Source organism: Pocillopora damicornis, chromosome 4, assembly GCF_964200805.1.
Source record: "Pocillopora damicornis chromosome 4, jaPocDami1.2, whole genome shotgun sequence".
NCBI lineage: Eukaryota > Metazoa > Cnidaria > Anthozoa > Scleractinia > Pocilloporidae > Pocillopora > Pocillopora damicornis.
Genome location: NC_142673.1, coordinates 27,348,647 through 27,373,082, shown reverse-complemented (window position 1 = coordinate 27,373,082; position 24,436 = coordinate 27,348,647). Strand labels below are relative to the sequence as shown.

At 37.1% G+C, this 24,436-nt stretch overlaps 1 protein-coding gene across 1 annotated transcript in view; it reads left to right on the top strand.

Moving 5' to 3' along the window:
• Positions 1 to 21,159, top strand: part of LOC113686163 (uncharacterized) — a 28,274-nt gene extending 7,115 nt beyond the window's left edge. Inside the window, exons 10-20 of the mRNA XM_089203536.1 lie at positions 10,068 to 10,133; positions 10,429 to 10,500; positions 10,682 to 10,753; positions 11,138 to 11,209; positions 12,554 to 12,625; positions 17,303 to 17,374; positions 17,926 to 17,994; positions 18,203 to 18,274; positions 19,344 to 19,400; positions 19,730 to 19,938; positions 20,516 to 21,159. Coding sequence (XP_089059662.1) covers positions 10,068 to 10,133; positions 10,429 to 10,500; positions 10,682 to 10,753; positions 11,138 to 11,209; positions 12,554 to 12,625; positions 17,303 to 17,374; positions 17,926 to 17,994; positions 18,203 to 18,274; positions 19,344 to 19,400; positions 19,730 to 19,938; positions 20,516 to 20,679 — 997 coding nt within the window. The 3' untranslated portion in view covers positions 20,680 to 21,159. The remainder of the gene's footprint in view (positions 1 to 10,067; positions 10,134 to 10,428; positions 10,501 to 10,681; positions 10,754 to 11,137; positions 11,210 to 12,553; positions 12,626 to 17,302; positions 17,375 to 17,925; positions 17,995 to 18,202; positions 18,275 to 19,343; positions 19,401 to 19,729; positions 19,939 to 20,515) is intronic.
• The last annotated feature ends 3,277 nt before the right edge of the window (positions 21,160 to 24,436 follow it).

Here is a 24,436-nt window from a genome sequence, read left to right as displayed (position 1 = left end):
TTACAAACATTTATTTGGTTCTTCTGTTGCTACTTGTCGGCTCGCTTGTTCCGAAATTTCACTTTCAACTATCGGAAAAAAGCTAAAAAGAAGTCCTGGAAAAGGTCGAACATAGTACAATTTGGCAGATGGCATGACAGCTTTAGCTCAGCTCTATGCTCTATACTCTCATAGAGCACGCTCTTTCAACCAATGACAGCGCACGTTATATCCGAACTTTATTATAATAATTAATAGTAGTAATAATAGTAGCAATACCCATCAAGCCGAAAAATTTGGACTCGAGACCGTACGACCGGCCTTACAAGGTGCTACTTTTAGCATGCGCGGCCAACTGTACCACGGGCACTATCTTAGCCATTACGTAATGGAAGGGCGAGGGAGAAGGTAATGCGCAGGTGTAATTGCGCGCTTAACTTGGAAACACCGGCAGATTACAATGAAGTGCGCATATTCGAGTGTCGAGCTTCAGTGTAGCGTACCGTTGGCACACGGCTAGGCATTGCACGAGGGCTTCACGTGGGCAAGCGGCTGTGAAGCCGCGTAAGCAATTAATTTGCAACCCGCGTTTAGAGCGCGAAATCAAACTGGTGAGGTTGAAGTTGAATAGCAATTCTCAGTATTTTGCAATTTCTAATCAACTCGCAAAGCAACAATACCGGCAGAACTAAAGCGTTGTCAACGGAAGGAAATTGTTATGATTCAAGTTTGTGGAGAGAGGGTTTTGAGTGGAAATAGGATGAAAAGAAAAAGACTGAGCGATTAAAAAAAAACAAGAAGTAAAAGACGTAAAGCGAGTCGAGAAAAACGCGCAAGAAAGTTAGAGAGGACACCAAAATAGGCAGGATACGGTGAAAGGAACGCGAAAGAGAACAAGAAAAGACACAAGTAAAAAGGCAAATATCTAGCGAAGAGCAACGCGAGAAGGAAATACAAAGACGCTCCTGTAAACAGACTGAGAAGAGGTCATCAACAAAGAGAAGCGCACTACAAACGATCCGAGAAATACGAGGAGGTAAGTCGCGTCTTATCTGGGTTTTCTCTAACGCTAAGGCCTAGAAAAATTCAAACCCTTTTTACCAATCGTGGTTTGATACTAGCTTCAGTTTATAATCAAAATCACGTTTCGGTAAAACAATGACTTTGGCCTTCAATAACATTTCAGTGTTCCTATTCTTCAAGGCATTTCTTGGCCTGTCGTTTGCAATGTTTTATACAGTCGTGGTGTTGATGGAAAAGTATCTTACGGATTTCGTTTTGCGTAGAAAGCTTTCAAATGATAGCGAACGGCGCGAGCAGGTTTCTATCTGTTCCTCTCTTCGGTCAACTATCGCAGGATCTACTCTGATCATTTTAAAAAAATCGCGCTTTGTCGAAGAAGTGTTGTATTAGCCTAAGAACGATGTGGTAGCCTTTCCCAAATTGAAATAAAATGAGATTGAATCAGCGATGTCCATATCTACATTAAGTCTGACGCGGTAATTTGATTTTGACGATATTGTCATGTGAGAACCCGTCAAACATCTGAGAATTGTCTCACAAAACACGGAGCCACCCTCCCTTCTCTCAACATCGCGAGGCGTACTTACTGCTCGGGTCATGATGAACATGCTTGCAATACGATACTTTTTTCCTAATGCTAGAAATTGAAGAATCAATCTCTGAAATCGAAAGCAATTCAAGCTTTAGCAAGAGGCGTCTGAGCTGCGATCGTGTAATTAAACGGGGTCTTGGCAATTTGAGCTCCCAAGCACGCTGTTAAGCACATGGTTAGCGTAAATAATTGTTGTTTACAGTTTTTTTAATTCGAAAACCGTTTTTGAGAGTCCGTTTCTGTAACCTTCATGGATGTTTTCGGTTGATTTCATTGAGGTACAATCTCGGAATTTCATAAGTGATTATGAACGATAAATTTGTATCGGCACCATAATTTAGGGAGGTTTTGTAAACACATTATCAGTTGCCAATTCGTGAACCATTTCTGTAACCTACTTGGATATTTTCTTTTGAATTAATTGAGTCACACTCTCGGAATTTCATGAGTAATTAAGAACGATAAATCCGTATATGTAGCACAAGTGAAGCACATTTTAAACCTTCCATACGATGTTAGGAAACTATATTTAATTGACTCTCGATAAATTGACCTGCGTTGATTATGAAATAATCAATCGTTGATTATTATATTATTTTGTAGCCCCAAAAGCCCGGCTTATGACTCTGGAGGTACTGAACTTGATATATTTGATACACAAGGCACCCTTGAAGGAGGAAGGCTAGAATAAAATTATTACTTTCACGACCGTATATTACACGCGGTTTACATAATTACGTAAATAACTGCTCAGGAAATACCTACTAGAGCTTTCTTCAGAAGCAAACACACGTAGGTGATACCATTCTGCATTATTTTTATTGTAAGGGATTTCTTTTTATGTAACATATATCCACTCCTTTAATTGCCTCCTTAACCTGCCAGCAATTAATTAAGAGGGGTTGTCAGCATCCATCAAACAAATTAAAAATATTGTGGCGAGTCGCCCAAAATTCGTTTTCTCTCTTACTTTCATATTTTGTAGCCCAATATGTCCTTATAATTTTGGTGTAGTTTTTTTGTGGAAATATATTTTAGTTTTCGAGAACTGCTATTTTTCGTTCTACCGCTCAAATATGCAAATTTTCACCCTAAATATTACCCAAGTTGTCGGGTACCTCCGGTATTTCTGACGGCATAATCCTTTGTTTTATCATCTAAACTTAATTTCCTGACATTATTGAAGCTGGCAAAGAAATATTTATTTTTTGATGAATATTTTTGTCCGACATACTTTTTCTATGTCGAAAAGTAGCATCAAAATAGAGACAGTTTTAACAGTGACCGATATGACAGAATCTACTGAACTTCTAGCTTTTAAAAGACAAAAAGACGGTTATAAAGTTACTGTCAAAATTTTACTTGTGTATTTGTGTTGTTCTATCGTGAGACGAACTCAAAGTCCGGAAAAATTTACTTGTTAGTGACTATGAAATATACATTGGTGTACCTACCTGCCGCCACCGTTTACTGGCATAAATCACTAGAGTTTGTAAAGAAATCTAACACGAAACTCCTACCTTGTTTATTTATGATTTTAGCGGCTGTTTCGATGATCAAGTTATGCTCTACCACATTTTAGCCAGATTTAATTGGCATTTTTAAATCTTCTCCATTTTTTTATATCAGTTGCATGACAAGCGTGACACATATAAATTCAAAGATGAATCAACCTCCGAATTACCAAGAGATGGGTTTTTTTCCCTTTTCATATCTGTAAAAACCTTCCGAGAATTACTGTATTCAGAAAACTAAAATGTCCAGATCCATCAATGATTCCTTTGCCGGTGGAAGTTAGAGAATGTTTACAAAAGTAAATTCGATTGACAAGCTACATACTGATTTACCTAATTGATCTGTTGTGAAAGCGTCTCATCTTACATGCTAACAAGGAGATTTGCTGTTCATTTAAATCGTTCCCTGGTGGGACTTTTGGGTATAGTTATCGAGAAGACCGACGTTGCATATCTCAGGTCGTTCCCTTGCGTAACTGTAAAAAAGACATTTCAAGTTATTTGGGGTGATCCAGAAACTGAAGTTGATCATATTTTATCGCGAGCCGGCATCTTCGAGACGCCAAAAGATATCGATGATTTTACAGTTTGCCCCACCCTTAGATCAAATCTCGGTACCGGTGTTGGGTGGATTCGTAGTTCCAGTAGTAGATGTAGAGTGCCTAAATGGTAAAGGTAGGGCTAAGTCGATTCCAAAAGCCTATTGGGGAGTTGGCAAGCAGTGTACCACAGATAGTACGCAAGATGTCTGGAAAATTGATATAACCTGGCTACTTACCACATTGTGCAAAATTACGCGTCCCGTCAGACTTAGGCCTCGATTGGGAATTGGTCAATAGGCTACCAAAAATCCAGACAAAGGCGGAGTTTTCTACACTGATGTCTGAGCACTTTGTAGGCTTCCCGCCGTCTGGCGGGACGCGTAATTAAGCACACAGTGGTAAAGGGCCCTTCCTCAGTAGCTACAAGACGCTGACAAAACTTTTTTCTCTTCACAGAAAATCACATCAAAATTTGTCCTTGCTAAATTTCAAGCGTGCTGCACGTATCAGTGCCCCCCGGGAAACCCCTATACATAAGAGGGCGAGGATGCGCGCCGGGCTTTTAGAAAACGACCCCTATAAAACTATATAAGGTACCTGAGTCTTATCCATGTGGGAGTGGCAACAACTGATATCTACCCCTGAAAAGTACCAATTTAAACCCAAAAAAATTGAAAAATGCCAAAAATAAGAACTCCTTTATCGATGTGCTCCAGAAGCTCAAGTCAGATCATTAAAATCGTCCTAGTAATGCTTAGTACAGGTATTTTATTGAGCGAAAAACACCCTAAAAGGTACCAGTCAGGTCTCTGGTAGTCCACTAAAGTTTGAGACACCGTAAAAGGTACCGGATCACTGATTTTGACCCCTGAAAGGTACGACAAGCATCCTCACCCATTTCCGATCGCCTTCTCCCCCCTTTCCCCCCCCCCTTCCCTCACCAACCCTGTCAGCACCTGAAAACAAAAGATGTGATTTGCCAACTACGAGCTGTCAGTCTCACCTCGTAAAATTCACGTGAACTGGTTATTTACTTATAAAAACTTTTAGGCACAGATCTGTCAGATTTTTATGCTAACAAAATCTGTCCTGCTTCGAGGCAGGACGGATTTTTACTTTTGTTCGTCTTGACATAATTTGGTAGGGGTGAAAATAACTGTTCGTCTGCATTTGTTAAACAGACTATTCAAGTGCATCCAGAACTCGATGTGTGCATTTCTAGTGCATTAAGTATTCTCATTTTTGTAACATAGCCAAAGATCTTTCGATGTCTACTGTTCAAGCCTTTTTTTCTTTTCAAAGAGGCATCAAAATTATTTTCATGTTAAATTTGTAGTAAACTGCTTGCGTGTCATCCTTTGCTTTCAAGGTGTCCTACCAGGTATGACTGAAAATGGCACCTTGCTTTGATAGGAATCCTTTTGTTGTTTTGTTGTAGGGACGGACCATTAGACTTTTGATGCAGGGGGGGGGGGGGGGAAGGATGTTGGGGTGTTGGGCAATAACCCCCGAAAAAATGGAGCACAGGCTTAATGGAGGAAAACACATAGTGAAATTGGCAAAAGATCCCCCCTCCCCTCCATCAAAAATCTAATGGTCCGTCCCTAAGGTACCTTTTACATTATTCCAAAATGGGTTTCGTTCCGGAACGAAATGAATTTCATACCGCGTTTACATGCAAGGTAATTTAGCTTGTAAAAACAAGTATTTACATCCTTTTTCTATGCTTCCCTCGCTCCTAAAGAGGATTCATACAGATATGAGTATCGTACCGACTGTACTTTTTACAGGTACAAAAGGTCGTCCAGAATAAGTGTTTCATTCTGGAATTAAAATCTCAATAAACTCATTCAGAAATGACTCGTTTCGAATAATTTTACTCTGGTATCATGTGGCAACCGGGATAAACTCGTTGTTGAACAAAACTCATTCCGATATCATGTAAAGGCCCCTAAGATTTTTTATTCCCATTGCATCACGCTTTGCTCTCCTGCCAGAACACTATAAATTTCAATAGCGTTGAAGCAATAGCCCGCTTTGAACTGCTACGCTGCTTCTGAAACAACGATTAGTGACCACAAAAGTAACATATTGTAATATTGTCAATTCAACATAAACAAAAATCTTCATACAGGGTAAATATTCATTTGTGTTGGTATCAACTATTGCGTGACCAGCTTCTGATATGAATGGGCATAACGTAAAAACCTGGGCTTCCGGCAAAAAGTAATACCCAAGCGTAATATAATAACCGAAACAGTTTACTGGTCTTATAAAATCAGAAATAAACAAGGTAAGAGTTTTTACAAATTGTAGTGATTTATGCCTCGATATGCCAGTGGCTACAAGTAGGAACACCATGTATATTTCATAGTCGCAAGCAAGTGAGTTTGAGTTCGTCTCACGATAGAACAACACAAATACACAAGGAAATTTTTACAGTAACTTTATAACCATCCTTTTGCCTTTTAAAAGCTAGAAGCTCAGTAGATTCTGTCATATCGGTCATTGTTAAAACTGTCTTTATTTTGATGCTACTTTTCGACATAGAAAAAGTATGTCGGACAAAAATACTCACCAAAAAATAAATATTTCTTTTCCAGCTTCAATAATGTCAGGGAATTATGATAAAACAAAGGATTATGCCGCCAGAAATACATGAGGTCACACAACTCGGGTAATATTCAGGGTGAAAATTTGCATATTTGAGCGGTCGAACGAAAAATATCATTTCTTAAAAACTAAAATGTATTTTCCCAAAAAAACTACACCAAAATTATTAAAACATGTTGGGCTACAATGCATGAAAGTAAGAGAGAAAACGAATTTGGGCGATTTGCCCCTGTTTGTCTGATACATGTTGACATTAGCTCTTAAATTTTGTTTTAATTCAAGTGTGAGAAGATAAGACAGGGGTGTTGCAGAGTTCTCTTTACATGTCATATGCTCCTCCTGAATCTTCAATTTTATTGCCCTAGTCTTTTTCACAAAGCGTCTTTTAGATCTCTGTGTGCCAGCCAATGATTAAAATCTCAGTGAATAGATATGCCATCTTTTAGCAGTCTTTTTAAATTTCATCTTTAAGTTTTTTGCATTTACTATTTTACAATTCTCAAATGGCATTCTCTTTTCATCCATGTAAAGCGATATTACACATTTCTAAAACTAAAATCTGAATCATGAAGTCAACTTAATTTCAATGAGTTTGAAACTTCATTGTACTTAAGAACACTTTACTAGAGTATGTTACATTTATTTGCTGTCTTTCTGGTACATGTGATTACATAACCCTTTAACTTTCAAGATTTCATTAGTAATTCTCTTTACTGTCTGCCATACAATTTATGTGATGTTAGGTTGGAGAATTTGGAATTGGATCAACCAATTATCCCCTAATTTATATTTTTCTTTATTCTCATCACTTGTCTGCTTGATATTGTACTGATAGTGTAAGGAGGAATTCTGTGTAGGTCACTAGTGAGACTCAAACAGTTAAAATGGGCGCTTTCATTACATTGTAATGATTAAATTTTCTCATGCTTTCAAATGTAACAAAAAAAAAAAAAACGTGATGAGAATCTGATGTTATGAAACAATGGAGAAACATGTTGCTGGTAGTTTATGTCTTCAACGTTTAAATGTTCGTGGAAAATGCTTTTCTTCCAAAGTTAGGATACAGAAGTTTTCAAAGCTCATAGAAATAAGCTGTTTGCAAGTAAAGAAAAGCAAACTGACAATCATTTAACCTCGATGCTTGACATGCTTCACTGAAACATGTCAGTTGTGCGTACCTACCATTTTAGAGATGCCTTTCATGAAAAATATTTTTTGGTGTTGCTGTTGTTCTTTATATATCTTTGTAGCCAAAAAAGTTGGTAAAGGCATTGAACTTCAATTTCTATGTACACAAGGCACCCTCCAAGGTGGAAGAGTAGAAGACCATAGACTGTTTACCAAGCAGTTGCGCTCACCACAATTATATATTCAAGCAATACTCTACACATATAAAACTGATTACATGATGTCTGAACCCTTTACACCCTAACATCAGTATGCATATTCTCCATACTGTTCTCTATACATTCCCTGGTGTGCTGGCAAGGAGAATTTGTTTAACAATCAAGAGGTTCTTTGGTTGATTATCATTTCCTTTATTCTCATGACCTTAATGCTTGATTTAGGGATGATATTGGCAAAGTAGAAATTAGATACTAGTTACTCTCAGGAATTAGAGTGTTACTAACTGTACACTTTTTATATGCTCCTTGCATTTGTTGGCAACGATAGTTAAGATTGGCAGGAAAGCAAACAGATGAACAGAAGACAGTGAAAAGAGGGAAACTGTAAACTTTATCCTATGGTAGAAACTTAAATTGTGCTAACCAATTTCCTCTATTACCTTTCATGTTTTTGATCATATAAAATTTAATCAGTTGTAGGGTTTGCTTACAATGTGTCAAATCACTAGGGTGGACTTGATTCTTCTCAGATGTCAGCTGGTAAAAAATAGATACTAAAGATAGATGACCATAAGAAAAAAGTACACATCTTAAAAAAAATCAAACTGAGGTGGTGGCATGATCGATTCGTGATATTTAGAATGACAGAACCAGGAAAAACACATTGAGCTTTTTCCCATTCACTAGTAAGTTTGTTAGATTTTATCAATATCATGCTTCATTATGGTTTGTTTACGTGGAAAGGTAATTGTTATTGTAGCTTCACAGATGTTTTCATTGCTGTTGCAACTAACATTCATAACAAAGTTTCATTTAACATAGAATGTGTCAAGAACTCTCTTGGTTTCTCTCCAATACTATTTACTATTTTTGGAGCACTATAAACCCTTCACACCCTGACATCAATATGAATATTCTCCATACTGTTCTCAACAAATTTCCTCATGTGCTGGCAGGGAGAATTTATTTAACAATCAAGAGGCTCTTCAGTTCATTATTATTGCCTTCATTCTCGTAACCTTAATGTTTGATTCAAGGGTGATACTGAAGAGGGAAATTAGATGCTAGTCACTATCAGGGATTAAAGGGTTAAAGGAAGCAGGTTATTAAAAAAATTATAACTTTGGTTCAAGCAAGTATTTGATTATGTGAGTAACATTTGATGTTTTCATATGTAACAGGATCACGTTGAAGATGGCCTCAAAAAGGAGTGAACTTGACTGTAACAATTAGGTCACTACTATTGAAACTTGAGCATTTGGTAAATACCAAGCAAGAACCATCCACATGACCTGTACAATCATAAGCTATCAGAAAACTTTAGTAAAATGCATTTGTGTCAGTAGAACTATTGTAAGTACATTACCACCTAGTGACAAAAATTAATGATTTCCTGTAAGTATAAATGTTTGGGAGAAGTTCTAGTGATAACTGACCCTTTTTTGTTAAAATATATAGGATTTGATGATTGTAATGTATATCTCTTAGCTTTTAAACTATCAACTTTGTATTAATTGTAACTGTTAACCATATTTATTTATTTCTACCTTTACCTTCAATTACCTGACTTTCTTTGTTTGGAATCGTGTGATTATATAATTTTGCTGTGTAAGTTGCTACATTGTAACATGTAATTTTATTATTTAAATTGCATCAAACACTCTTGCTCAAGCTTTCACTAATGCACATGGTGTTTCCTACCAATACTCATACCCAAACTAAACATTGATATAAGGAATTGGTCACAAGGTATGTGAGTTTTAAAGGGTGGGAAACTGGAAAAGCAATGATCCCCCTTTTAATTTAAATAGAAACTTGAAATTTATTTCTCTTCCTTTTGAGATGTACGGGAAACAGGGGCGGTTGAATCGTTAGGGAAAAAATTATTGCGCAAGCAGTCATACCTGGCAACTTCAAGAGAAGATATTAGAGAAGCCCATACGATTCTGGCGCCTTGATTTACTAATTCACTGGTATCGCGTCTATACTCTTCATTCGACTGTTGATGTCCAAACTCGAAGTAGTTTACAGTCGATTCTTTCAATTTTAGCTCATTTTCCTAAACCAAAATTACCATTCGTGCTCAAAAGTATGTAACTTCAACTGATGCTGACATCGCACACTTCCTCTTAAGAAGAAAAGATTCTCTATGTTCGAAAATTTGCTCAAAACATCAGAAACTACAACGAAGTCCTTAGCTGCTTGAAGATACCGCTGACTAGTATGCGTTTTACCGCAAGTTCTGAGAATTCCAGACCTCGCCAATTCTTCCCTTCCCTCCCCATCCCCCCATCTCTTAATCCCCTTGAAGAAACTCTTCTACAGTCAGTGCTGAAGAGTTTTATCACAGTTTTTATTGTAACGAGGGGCTAGAAAATAAACTAACGAGGGCTCCGCTTTTAGGCTTGGCTAAATCTATATATTAATACGTATTTCTCCGTTTGCCTGGATCTTGTAGCCGGTTGGACAATAATAAGCTGACATCTGTACCAGATTTGACAGGTCCTAAGACTTTAAGTTCCTTGTAAGTAACTACATGAGATTAAAATTTCTTGGTAACTGTTATCTTTTGATATAGCAGCCATTTTATTGTCATGCATGGGAAGTAATCTTATCTCAGAATGTAGATAATATCTTTCACGGGTGAGCTATAAAATAATTTTAAATGTACAGACAGGTGTTAAGAAATAAAAGAAATATTTATCATTCTAGTAATAACCTTGTATTAATCCAGTTAGTATGACAAATGAACGTCATCGTCATTAGAACGGGGGACTGTCAAATTTAATTGCTCTTAACTCTTTTTTTTTTCTTCTCAGAAACCTACAAGAGAATCAGATCACAGATTTATCAAGCATTGCCACTTCTGGAATTGGACACGTTTATAACCTGTAAGCGTTTGTTCCCTATTGAACTGAATGTTTCATTTTTTGTTTTTTTGGTTGTTTGGTTTTTTTTAAGTGGGTGGAGGGGGGTATTTACCGAGAAACCGGTTTACCTTTTCTTTGGATGCCTATATTCAAGTGTGCACCAGCTCTACTAACGTTTGAAAATGCTGTTTTAATCTTGTAGATTGTTGTCTAACAATAGGATCGATCACCTTCCACCGAACATATTTCACAATACTCTCGTAATAGGGAGCCTGTGAGTAACCAAAACTACAAACAGAGTGGAGTGTTCGTTCTGTGGCTGTCTTTTGATAGTATTACATATAAAAGAAGTCACTCTTACTGTGTATCCATATTTTCCATATCGTGATTTCCTCTATTACAAAGGAAAGACGTGAAAATGCAACTGTCCCTTCAATTTTCGCTGAGATCTACTTTTTTAAAAAGACTTAGAAAATAAGGAGAATTTCCAGATAACTTTAACTGAGGATGAATCTACCTGTAGCACCTTTTTTTATCCGACCGTTGTTATGTCTCCCCTTGGGTTTTTCAAGAGATATTAAAGAGTTCATAATCGATTGCTTTTTTTTTTCGCTTATGTTTTATTTTCGATAACTTTATTTTTCTCATTTCTCCATAGTGATTTGTCATTCAATAAATTGAAGTCATTACCAGATGAAATATTTAATGGGCTCGATCAATTAAAAATTCTGTAAGTAGATCGGGAAAACCTTGTAGCAAATGAACTTTACATTTAATAATACATGATCGGGTCGAGATCGCCTCCTTCTCTTAAAACGTTGTTTAACAACTGATGGTTATGTAACTCAGTGAGGACCGAATTTCATAACCTTCTGATCTTATGATGCAGTCCTTGTTATTTGCAACCAAAATGTTTGAAATCATTTGAATTCTTTTCTTTCAAAGGTCGACCACCAGTGATATCATATCATTTTAGCTAAGCAACCCATTGTTACCAATTTTTAATTTTCAAGGGATGCTAGTTACCTTAAAATGAAAACTTTGAATTAGGACATCATAAAGAGTTTTCCTGGAGGTTTATTTCCATTAGTTCAAACCATGACCCGATCCTACCTTATGTTCATTATCCAAGAAGAATAATTACTCAGAAAATGACATCATTTTATGAATTTAAGTCTTTCAGTGTTTTTGACCGATAGCAATTTAATATATGAAGCAGTACTTTCAGTGAGTTTACTTTCAGCACAGAAAAGCACAGAATTGAATTATTTTCGTCCGCAAAGGTGTTAGTGACCGATCTAGCAGCTTATGTTTACATAAGATAATTTAATTTACTCAATCAGCCAAAACTTGATTTGCTCCTACGGTTCTCGTTTTACTTCAGATCGTAAGTAATCGAAGCGACTCAAACTGTTGGGTTTGTGTGTGATCTTCCCATTTCGCGCTGCAGTACGTGAAAAACATCTAAAGGCTCTTCGCTTTAACAAGACTGTGCATGCTAGTTGAGGGAAATATGCTCATGCTATGCAATCAATTTTTGTTTGTTTGTTTTTTTGTTTGTTTGTTTTTTTGTTTGTTTGTTTGTTTTTTGTTTTTTTGTTTTGTTTTTGTTTTTGTTTTTGTTTTTGTTTTGTTTTGTTTTTTTGTTTTGTTTTTTTGGATCAGTGGGTTGAAATGGAATTTCTAATCCCATTAACTGCCCTGCAACCGGGCATGGCAGACAGAAATTTCAAAGATTTTCTATTAAAAGGTTCTTTCAAACTTTTAACGAATATAAGATGTTTGTTTTTAAAAATGTCAAGCGATTCCAAAAATTAATTTGGTTTTCAGTGGACACACTCTCCGTGCTTGATTGTCGACACTTTCAAATTGCATACCTCTGATCAGACTGCCGGGCACCGAAAGGTTCCTGGAAACCTCCTAAGAGTATAAGCTTTTTGTTAGAAAAGGTCAAGCGGTTCCAAAAATTAATTTGTTTTTCAGTGGACAAATCTCCCCATATCCCATAACTCTCTCACGATACATTTTCTAAGTTGTGTGACTCACACACATATTGATTTTTCCCTGTTTTTAGGGTGCTAACCTTCAACAACATCACTCACATTAACAGACGCACATTCAGTGGACTTTCCAGCTTGACCACACTGTAAGTGTCCTCTATGTAAAGGGGGTAAGTTTCTGAAGAAACTGTAGTGCTACGTCGGTGGGAGAGTAGAGCAGGTAATTCAGTGTTAACAACTGAGTTGAAAGCGTAGATTAGCTACTGCAAAGGGTAAAAATTTTCAAAATTCAGGATGCCAATTTTAAACTTTTTAAACATTTGCACAAAATTAAAGCCCAAAAACTCGACCAACTTGTCGGCCCTCAAATTACTAGCGACTCATCGCCTGAAAACCTCAAAACTGTAGTTACAATTCCCGAAAATTTACTACTTTCCGACTCAGAAAAATCAGTTCTGAGTAAGGGCTCAAATTTTGTTCTCATTTCCAAAAAAAATCGACGAATCTTAAGTTAAGCAAGACGTTGAAAAATCTCTTCCCCGCGTTCAGTTGAAAGCCTTTTTTCATGACAAAGAGGATGATTCGAACATCTCGAACAAACATACTTTCGTACCACTTCAGATTCCAAAATGTCGTCACGATATCAACAAATTTAAATTCAATCGTAACACCAAATTTACCAATCTTTCTTCGGAAGAGTGGTCGGCACTAAAAAGTCTAAAACAACGCAAAGATATAGTCATTAAAGCGGCCGACAAAGGCGGCGCAGCTGTTGTTTGACGGGCTGACCTCTACCAAAAAGAAGCTTTGCGGCAACTTTCTGAAACCTCCTTTTATGCTTTAGTCGACAAAGATCTCACTGATTAACCAAAACATCGTCAAGAATACGATTAACGATCTTTAGCTAAACAAGAATTGCCATTTCCAAAAATCTCGCCATCATTACTCCCAGAACTTCGCGTATTTACTTTTTACCTAAAATCCACAAACCTAACAATCCAGGTCGACCTATCTTTTCTGCCTGCAGTTGTCCCACCGAAATTATTTCCAGCTATTTAGACAAAATTATGGCAACTATCGTCAAAACTTTACCATTTTACATTAAGGACAGCCGACACGCGCAATTGAAATTTTTCGTGACTTTAGTTTCCTCGGCCAAACAAAGTTATTTTCACTATGTATATAATATCTCTTTATACTGTCATTCCCAATGACGAAGGTCTCCGGGCCCTCCAACGTTTTTTCGATCACCGCACTGTTAAGGAACCTAGCTCTGAATAACTACTCCGTTTGGCCGAACTAGTACTCACACTTAATCGCTTTTCATTCGGTGGCAACTACTACAAACAAACTAATGGCGTTGTCATGGGTACTCAAATGGGGCCCAGCTACGTCAATCTTTTCGTAGGTTTTATCAAACGTCGATATTTTAGTCAATACCACATCCATCACACGTCAAGAACTCCATACCTTTATCACAATTTCTCAGACTTCGTCGTTTATGTAGCGACTCTGATTTTTTCGAAAAAACAGAGGCAGTGTGCCAGTTTTTCGATACTTTATCACAATTTCTCAGACTTCGTCGTTTATGTAGCGACTCTGATTTTTTCGAAAAAACAGAGGCAGTGTGCCAGTTTTTCGATACTTTATCACAATTTCTCAGACTTCGTCGTTTATGTAGCGACTCTGATTTTTTCGAAAAAACAGAGGCAGTGTCCCAGTTTTTCGATAAACGTGGCTATTCTGTTTCTGTCGTTCAAGCGGGGCACCACCGGGCCCAACAAATTGATCGACATTCAGCACTACAAACGGCTGAGAAGGAACACACTGACCGAATTCCATTCTCTTTCATTTCACCCTCACAACCTCCCGGTTACGTCTATCATTCTTAAAAACTTTAAATTACTCCAAAATGACTCAGAGACTGGCACTATCTTTCCGCAACTCCTACTTATTTCATTCAAACGTGACAAAAACATAGGCAAATTTTTGGTCAGAAGTTCATTTCAAACTAATGACCAATCTGGAACTTTCAAATGCGCTCGCTTACGATGCAAAACTTGTCCCTTCATTCATAACATACAGAAAATATCGGGACCAAGAGATCCAATAAGATCACTGATCACTTATTGCAATGAGTTATATATTGGCGAAACAGGAAGACGACTAAGTGACCGATTCCGAGAACACCTTCGCGAAGTGGAAAGAAATGACAAGGACGCATCCAAACCAGTTGCTAGACACTTTAATCTCCCTAATCATTCAAAACAGCATATGGCAGTTTGCGGCCTCTCCTAACATCTAGGCAGTTCGGAAAGCCGCAAAACACTAGAACAAAAATTTATGTTGCAAATTGGCACCCTTAATCCCCACGGAATCAACGAGCGTTTTTCATTCAACTAATTTATTCCTGTTTTCTCGTCGCCATATTTCCTCCAATAGCGTAGCTCCACCTTCTGCATATAAACCCACACACAAGCGACAATTCCTCCAATCGCTCTGACGAAGGGTTAACGCTCGAAACCTCAGCTTTTTTATCCTTAATGGTGGCCAATTTACGTTTTCAACTCAGTTGTTAACACTAAATTACCTACTGTCCTTTGTATACTTTTCTAAGGAGGCGTAAGTCAGGGCTTTGAATAACGTTCAAGTTTTCCACGAACATTGTAGTAGGTATAGTAGCTGTATAGTGGCGTAGTAGATCATGTGCTCGGAGAGGAGGGGGTCAGGGGGCAATGTCCTTCCGAGAAAAATTGAAATCCAGAGCTCAAAAATGTAATTTCCATCATTCTGGGCATTAATCAAAGTGCTCTGTGAGCAAACTCGTGAATTGACACATGATTTTTTAGATCATGTTTAATGTTATCTGGTTTAGGGAATTTTGTGGTTGATTGTCATATCTAGAGTACTAGCAGTAGTTCAGTGTTCGCTAATGTATCAAAGAAACAAAGTAACGTTGGGATAAGAAGGCATTACAATTGAAATGATCATGCTATTACATTTGACAAGGTGGATGATGTCATGTGTTTTAAACGTCTATCATTTTTGTTTCTGGTTCAAAAGAAAAGGTTGGAAGTAAATGTGGGTGAAAAGTGAAATTTACTGTCTTTCGTTGTAAATATTAGAAAATCAAGGCAATACTGTCTTAATGAAAACATTAACGATTCCCTCTTTATCAAATGAGACAAACGGGAACGAGTTTTGAGTGATGTAACTAAGCCAAGCCTGCCACCGTCATTTTGGATCTCCGCCTGGGTAGATTTAGGTCACGTGCTAGGCAACGTATGATCAATAACAAGATAGAATTTCATTTCAGGCCTATTTATCAATTTTGTGTGTAACTTTCGCATTTTAGTACGTTGTTTGTATGTTGAATCTTCAAATTGTCTTGAAACTTAAAAGAAAATTGTTCTTTAAAAATTCACTGAAAATCGGTAGCTAAAATTGTTTGTTTAGGTGTTATCTGATTTTCGTGTTAACTTGTTATTTCGTCAGTCGCCGGCATCTTTTGTTGCTTCTCACAGGAAAAACACACGCGACGAAACGTAATGATCAATTTTGTCCTCAATCTCACGCTATAACAGAAAAAGCTTTTGAACATCTGTAAACTCCGAGCGCTTCGCAGTAAGTGATATTTTCAATGAATCTTCGGATTGTTTTCAAGTTCAAGGACTGTAAATTACAATTTTATGAAAAACGAAGGTTGTTCTGTTATTTCAGTGTGAATCCTTGCATGCCTGCCAGTCGCTGGCGCCGCTTGTTGAAACTAAAACGAAAAAAAAAAACTCTTTTAAGATTATCATTGGCTTCTTTTTCACCCCACCACTATTCTTAGCAACAAAGGTCGCCATTTCGTCTGTTTATTGCTCGCCAAAAACTATAAAATGCACTCAAAAGCCTAAAATCTAAAAAAAGTTTACAGGAATCGACCAATCGAGCGAGCGAGCGAGCGAGCGAGCGAGCGAATGCCATTCCCCACATCGTATCTATAACTCGCTCTTGCGCATGCGCGCAATTCACGAGTTAAAAAGAGTACTTTTTGTCATAATTTCCATTGAAACCTTTGTAATTTACAAGCTATTCCTGACCAATCAGAATGCTTCGTTGTGGAGCGTTCGTGTTTAAAAGAAGCAAATTCGAAAATCAATGCCTCGCAGGGAGGCTCCCATTTCAAGACTACCCCTTCCTCTTCCCACTGCCGGCTCGTTACTCACTCGTTTGAAAGCCCACGCGAAACCCAAACACAAGAGCCTGCCTACAAGCTAAACGGTGGTAAGAGGTCTGATGGGCAGCGATAGGTCACCAATTACTTGCTTTTACTAAAAGTAAAAGAATAGCAAACTATAGCAGTGCGTCCACTGTAGTGTAGGAAACAAAAGAGTCGCTGTGCTGCATGTAAAAGGGTTTTTAGTCATTAATATAAATGATAAAAAAACCTCTCAACCTCTAATACGTTCGTAACTTAAAAAGCTTTACATTGAATTCAAACATTGTTTCATAGATTCAGGCATATCAAAATGTTTCATATATCCTCTTCATCAAAATTTCGGAAACGCAGTGTTTCCATAGCCTCGTAAAAACCGTAGGTTATATTAATTTCACAAAAATGTATTGAACAAGATCCACATTTCCAGTGTCGACGGGCAATCTACCAGCGGAAATGTAGTCGTGGATTATAAATGTTGAATCATTTTGCTAATAAATAATTTTTTTCAATTTTAATTCATTTACCTATGTAACTATGATAGATGGCACATTTGTAACGTCATGCCATTATCGTCTGCCATATAAGTCAGAAGTTTGCTATTCTTTCTATTTTACAGACTGCTGATCAAAAACAAACTTACATTTATTGCCAAAGACGTTTTTGATGAGACTCCCAGCCTGAAATCATTGTAAGAATAGACTTTGGTTCTGAGATTTCCGGTAATGCTGTATCATGTGCACAGCCAAGAGAGGATAAAGTGTTATCCGCTATTCTCTCTTGGTATTCTAGATAAGCCTACTACCATATCTATTCTGTTAACACAATGATAAGTTTTAAAAAGATACGTAATTGCTCGTATTTCGAAATCACTTAGAGGTGTTCCCACGTCCTGTTTTTATTTTAAAATATATTGTAAAAGATGATACGTGTTTCTGTTTTTAGAATAAATAACAGTTGTCGTTGATCAGAGAATTTTTTCTCTCCTTCTTTCTTCCTTCTCTAAATCAAAATTTATTATTATTTTTTTAACTTTGATAGTTATTTGATTATCAGCGTAATATGGGAATAACCAGAACCAATTTCGAGGGTAAAGTATGCTGAGAACTATCAAAATGGCTTTGAAATTCCGTCAAATATTCATACCCTTATTCCGAATTCCAATTTGCAATGCATATACGACATCTTTATGTTTGTTGCGCAAGTGGATTATTGCTTCAACCAAATAAATTTTTCCCATAGGTTTCTTCACAGTAATGCAATTACAAACATTGAAAAGGAGACTTTTGAAAGACTCGACCTGAGCCAGTTGTGAGTAAATTGAAGAATAGAATGATTTCCTTTGAAGCTTAAACTTGGAATGTGATACATTAACAAACTAAAATGTTTTATTGTTTTTTCTTAGCGGTTGTTAAGGTGTCAGTAGATGCCATACACATAATTAAAACTCACACCCCCATATCAGGAGCTTTAGCATAACATATCTTGTTTAATGGGTATACACGCGCTTTATTTTCAGAACCATCTTTGATAATCCTTTAAACTCATTACCAGACGGAATATTCGACGGAATGGCAAATGGAACCCAAGTGTAAGTCAAGCCGTATGGCTTAAAAGCTATATACATATAAAGTGTAAAATTTTGACTTTCGTAAAACAGTGCTCGATACACAGGAGCAGAGCGATGTATATATTGTGGGAGGAAAAAGACAAATAAAGTACAATTTCATCCCTACAAGCCTGTTTCGTGATTGCCCACTCATCAGGGGATTTAATGAGAGTAATCTTTACCATCGCCTATATACAATATAATCTAATTTATGCAGCGCGAAATGAAACAATTTAGTTGTTGCGTGGGCTTTGTTTCTGTGACGGCAGGAAGACACGAGTTCATTACGTTTGTTTAGTGTTAATAGTTCGGGTCGGCAGATGATTAGGAATTTTTCTCTGAGGCAGAAATTACATCTTTTACTTGAGCTGTTGTACGGCAACTACGAAACAGGCTTATTTATTTGTCTTCTTCCTCCCGCAAAATACATATATATATATATATATATATATATATATATATATATATATATATATATATATATATATATATAACTAACTGCAGACAGTACTGTTTCGGCCTTCTGGGCCTCATCAGTGCAGTGCTGATGCTAAGATGGAGGTAAGGCTATATAGCCACCCCAAGTGATCTCACATATGTGGTATCATCTAAGCCATGCCAGAGTGCTCAAACTAGAAAAGCTAGTGAGCATGCATAGTGCTAGCAGCAATGACTCATCCTAGTAGAGTGCTCAATTTGGACATGAAAGCAAAGCTTTGTATGTATATATATATATATATATATATATGTATTCACGTTCTTGGCTATATTGGTATACGTATAAAGTTTCTCGAACCGGTCTTTTGTTTTTTTTTTTTTTTTAACCTTAAATAGCTTTCATTATCCAGTAAAAAAAAAAGGGGGGGGGTGGTAGGGTAGATAAAAGAAGATGGATTTTCTTCCAAACAAGTTGCTTAAAGACCCTTAAAGCTAAGGAAACCCGAGTATGCGGTGGCGACGATATCACCTGCCACAATTCTATTAACCAAAATTACGTCAGTATTTATACCCAAAAGTTTTACATTCGGTTTATTGTACAAATTATGTACAGGGCATTGACGTGTAAAAATCTTCGTCAGCTGCCTCTGGATAAATATGTGTCTAAAATGTAAGTACGCCTTAAGTTTCATTTTCTTCTCACGCTATAGAATGATAAACATCTGCACTGACGTTCTATTTTGACTACAATTCTGTCAACATTTTTCAATTAGCATTTCACAGATTTCTTCTTCCTTTCCATTACAGAAGGTATCAAAATAACCAAAAAAAAAAAAAAACTGTAATCAACTTTTAAAACAACTATTGATCTTGGTCATTTCAACTTGTCGAGACTTATCAGTGCCGTCGGCTTTGGCTATCGATCTCTTCACGGTAAAATCACGACATTGTTTTCAACCTAGTTTTTTTATTCATTGTCATTGCCCAATCAATCCTCAGTGAGTGTGCTCCCACGACATCTCTGCACGTCATTTTGGACCACTACCAAAGTATCTTCAGTTCATTCTTTACACGCTCAGGTTTTGTGTGCCATGACTGTACATCCCGCGAAAAACACAGTGCACCAATCTATTGTGCAAATTGCAGCCTATGTCCAGTTGGTACCTACTCGTGTACTGATGGATCCCGCTGTCTACCGTGTCCTGCAGGTAACGAGAAGAAACAACTACTTTATCGTTGATATAAGTATCGTAAAAAGACAAGTAATAAGGAATCACTTTATTTGTCTGGCTAGATCATTATATCTAGTCATTATTCTTTCCTTTGTGTATTTTTTTAACTTTGGAGATGTCTTATGCAATTAAACGATGCTGGTATACTGTGTTATGGCTTACTCTAGGGTATACTTCTTTTATCACAAGTGAATTGGAAACCAACAATAATTTTGATAATTCAATGTAATAGTTGATTCTCCTTTATATGCTCAGATAATCCACCCGTAGAACCGTATCCATGCTCTATGATATCTTCACGGGGGGTTTTTATCAGGATGAAATGGGACAAGATGATTGCAAAAGATGCAGCATTGGTACATTTGTTTCTGAACAGCGAAGTCCTGGGACTACAGCTGCCGACTGCGTGGCATGTCTATACATTCTTAGCAAGAGCGAAAATAAAGACAAATTTCAGAAAAAAGGAACACCTTACCGTTTTTAACGCTTTCGAGTAAGATTTCAACTACATGTATAAATGATGAACTCCGTCTTTTTTTTTTCTACTTCACAGGAAACGGAATTCTACATGTGAAGTCAATTTGGCGGTACGTTACCTTCAAGCCGATCCGATGTTTCAGGTTCCTTCGTCAGGGAGTATCACGTCTCAAGAATAGAGTGGTCGCAAGAACAGGAACATCCGATGAACTTTCACACTTGATTGAAGAAAGCAACTGAAGAACTTCCCCGAAATATTTCTTTTTTTTACTATGCCTCATGAATATCTTGCTCTAGGTGGCTTAAGCGCCTAGAGCATTCGTTGAAATCTTTCTGGCTATTGTGAGACTTCTGGGTGACATTTCATTGTAACTAAAGGCACTAGCTTCTCCTACAAAGGCTGTGTTCTTCAAAATGCAATGCATAATGTTTTTGATCTCTGATTTAAAGTGCAACAAAAAACGTTGAAAATTATATCAAGGTTATTTTTGAGTAAAAAAAAATTTTTTTGGTTAGTTAAGAAGTAGGATTCCTCGCACCTTTGAGCATATATGACTTTGACGCACCATATATATTTAAGCAATAAAGCACACTTTCTATCAGTTTGCCGACGTAATGGCTACTGAACTAATTGCTCTGTTTGAATTTTTTTTATACAAAGTCAAACCTTTATTCGTTTGAAGCATATAATAAAAACTTCAAATGGCGTATCACCTCAAATTTGGACAAAGACCGGGCTGTACCATTGATATTAAATACACTCGGCTTTACTTTTTTTTTTTTGTTAGTTCTGAGATATTCAGCCTCATAGCACGAGTCTCACACCACGAGTCTGTTTTTTTTAAAACTGATTTTAAAAGATCCAATTTTAGATCAGTATTTGGACAAAGAACTTCCATTTCTAAACGTTAAATACTTGTACAAATCTCTCATTTCGATTTTTTTTGTTCTTCTGGCGTGACTAAATTTGTTGATAGCTGCTAACGGTCTCTAGGTCTAGTTCAATCTTTTGCTTTAAAGAAGCTCATTCGGTGGCAGATTTTTAAGTTTGCAGATCCAGGCGTATTCTTTCTCTGCCTTTAAGTAACTGTGTCTGGTGAATATTTTCTGTCCATTCCCTCGTTGACTGATAAACCTAGTGGAGGGTAAAGATTTTGCTCCTTTTACAACGAGCCAGATTTTTCCCCTATGTTTTTACATCGCCAGCTGTAAAGAAATGAGACTCGGGATGAATTGAGGAATGTCACAGTCTCGGCTAGAAGGTGTAACAGATAACGATACAATGCATCATTTTCAATCACGATATCAATCAGGGAGGTTGTCATGAGTAACGAATTACAAAGCACTCAAGCGTCTCGCGTGGGTTCAACGTTTGCGGCTGTTGCGTCCAATTTATTTTTGGCTGTTGTTGTCGCCCGCGTGAATCTCGATGTTCACTTTATTTTGTGCGTGTGAATTTGTCATTCGTGACACCTTATTATCTTAGATATCTTGAAAGGTAATGCCATATCTAACACATGGCTAAATCCAATGAAACTGGAATTAATTGGAGAAAAAATATCGTCGTTCGTCGTTTTATACCTTCAATGCTCTGTAAGTAACATTAAAGATTAGAAAACGAGAGCACTGCAGTAGAAAACCAGTTTGATTTTGCCAGCAATGTAAACAAAAAAAGCTGGTTGGACAACTTAACCGACCAAACCGTCGCTACGAGCAACGAGAAAATACATATGTTAAAGACAGTTCGGAGAGCAGAGAATTTGGGAATAACTACCAGTAAGAGGCCATGCCCCCGGTATGGCTAAGACTACCAGCACGGGATTGACAACGCAGATGGCGAGGACATCATCATGTAGTGTTGGTAATAGCTTGAAGCTGACAGCTCTTGAGAGAGGGTTGAGTCTAGGCAAGGTGTTTGTGTTTTCATCGGTGGAGTTTATATGATATCGCGATGTATGCCATTGATAAAGTTATTTTGGTAGCTACGCTGATATTGAAAACGTCAGCTATAATTAATTGGGGAATGGAGCTGCCATATTGTTTAACAGTATGTTTTATGCTCACAATAAGCCTAAAAAGTTTTACAGTGACAACAATTTTATATTCGCGTCTATTGATAGAAAGGATAAATTGGCTGATATAGCTAAGATAAAGAAAACTTTGAAGTTAAACTTTATTCGAGATTTTGACTGAAAGGAAAGAAAACATGAATGAATACATGCACACACGATGAAAATTTAACAGCTCTTTTTGTTACCGAATTTATGTCCGGTCCCGTTCGAAGTCAAAGGTAAATGTATGCATCGAGATGTCGTAGTTCCTGATAGTTTACCTTTCATAGAATATTCCTTTTTTATCGATTTTTGTGCAAGTTTATACACACAACATGTGGATCGCTTCGGGCTTTTCCAAGTTACTCTTAACACACAAAGTAAGCAAACTAAGTCAGTTCTGGATGATTTCTGTCCTTATTTGAATTCCAAACAGTTGTTCTTGAGGGACAGTCGTGATCATACTTACAATACAAAAGCAGTTAACAGGAATTTAGTCCAATGGTTAACGATCGGTGAACTAAAAGTGTTCTTATATTCTATTCACTGTAGTGCCACTGGCTTTCTTCCTTTTGTTCCAGGTTTTAAGACTGAAATTTCACCATTTAGAGCTTGAGAAAAGAGACAAGCAGAGAAAACACTATAGGTTATGGATACGAAGAAAAAAGGGAAGAAAGTGGAGAATAAAAAGTGTTTTCTTGCTGAAGCTATCGTAAAAGTTTTTTCTGAAATGACTTATTATGAATAGGATTTTAAAAAAAATTTAGTCTACAAGAGTTAGATCGCTCTCATTCCCATGGGGAACGAGCGGAATCAAAAGCGTTTTATTTGTCACACACTTTATGATAGGAATAAAATATTACCCCACTCATGTGAATGGTGCGATAAAAGTAGAGAATAGATCACAGCATGCACTTATCACGAGTCTTAAATGTCGTGTATGGAAAGTTAAGCTCGGTAAAGAAATGTTACTTAGTTTTCCTTTTGACAAGGAATTGACTTTTTAACGGGTCGGCAATAATAACTTTGCAGCTGTCATTAACTGCACTGAGACATTGTGAAATGACGACATATAGTGAACGCCGAACATCACTGGTACTATTCATATTTCATGGGGTTTTCCGGTGAATTGAAAATTCCACTTTCTCTCTTTTCCTTTCCAATCAGCACACACCACCGAGTCCTAAGTAAGCTATGCTATGTACCAAAGCAAATCACTGAAAAGTGAAGAGTCTTCCGCTTTTATTTTATCAGCAACAAACAGCCCTATGCGACAAATATGGATGATGTTTTGTCACGAAAGGTTCCTTTTTTTTCTTTGAAACATAGGACACGGTGAACTTTAAAAGTATTATTTACTGAGCCGGAAAGAAAACAGCTGAGCGTCAGGTAAGCAAAAGCAAAGACAGGCAAGTAGATTTTTGGTTTTGAGATTTGCTTTTGTGCAATAAACTTTTCAGTCAAGAAATTTTTTTGGTCAATGGCTTGGTATTACATACGCTATGCAATTCACCACAACAGATAACTGAATCACACAGATTAGTCCTCCCATGTTTCTATTTACATCTGTGTTTGAACCGTCGGACTTTCAAGGGAACATTATGTGTAGGGAGGGGTTCAAACCTTCCTGTATTCTTAGCTAGCTCTCTTGGATAATCAAATCTAAGTAATTTCTGCTACAGTTTACCATTTTTGTTTGCTGTTTTGTTTGTTTTGGCTACCTAGTTTAGATTCCACGCTGTTTCATTCATGAGTTGATTCCCTCACCTCAAAAATTTAATCCATGAATTTACTCAAAATTACTGAGCAGAGTTATCTATAATGATTGTCGTTAGAATTTGAAATTTTGTTTTACACACGGTGGTTCGTTGCTATGCGATTTCCTCCCATAGCGTCCCTCTTGTCACGCGATCCAACAGGCCTTTGTTGTTTTCGCGTTCGATGGC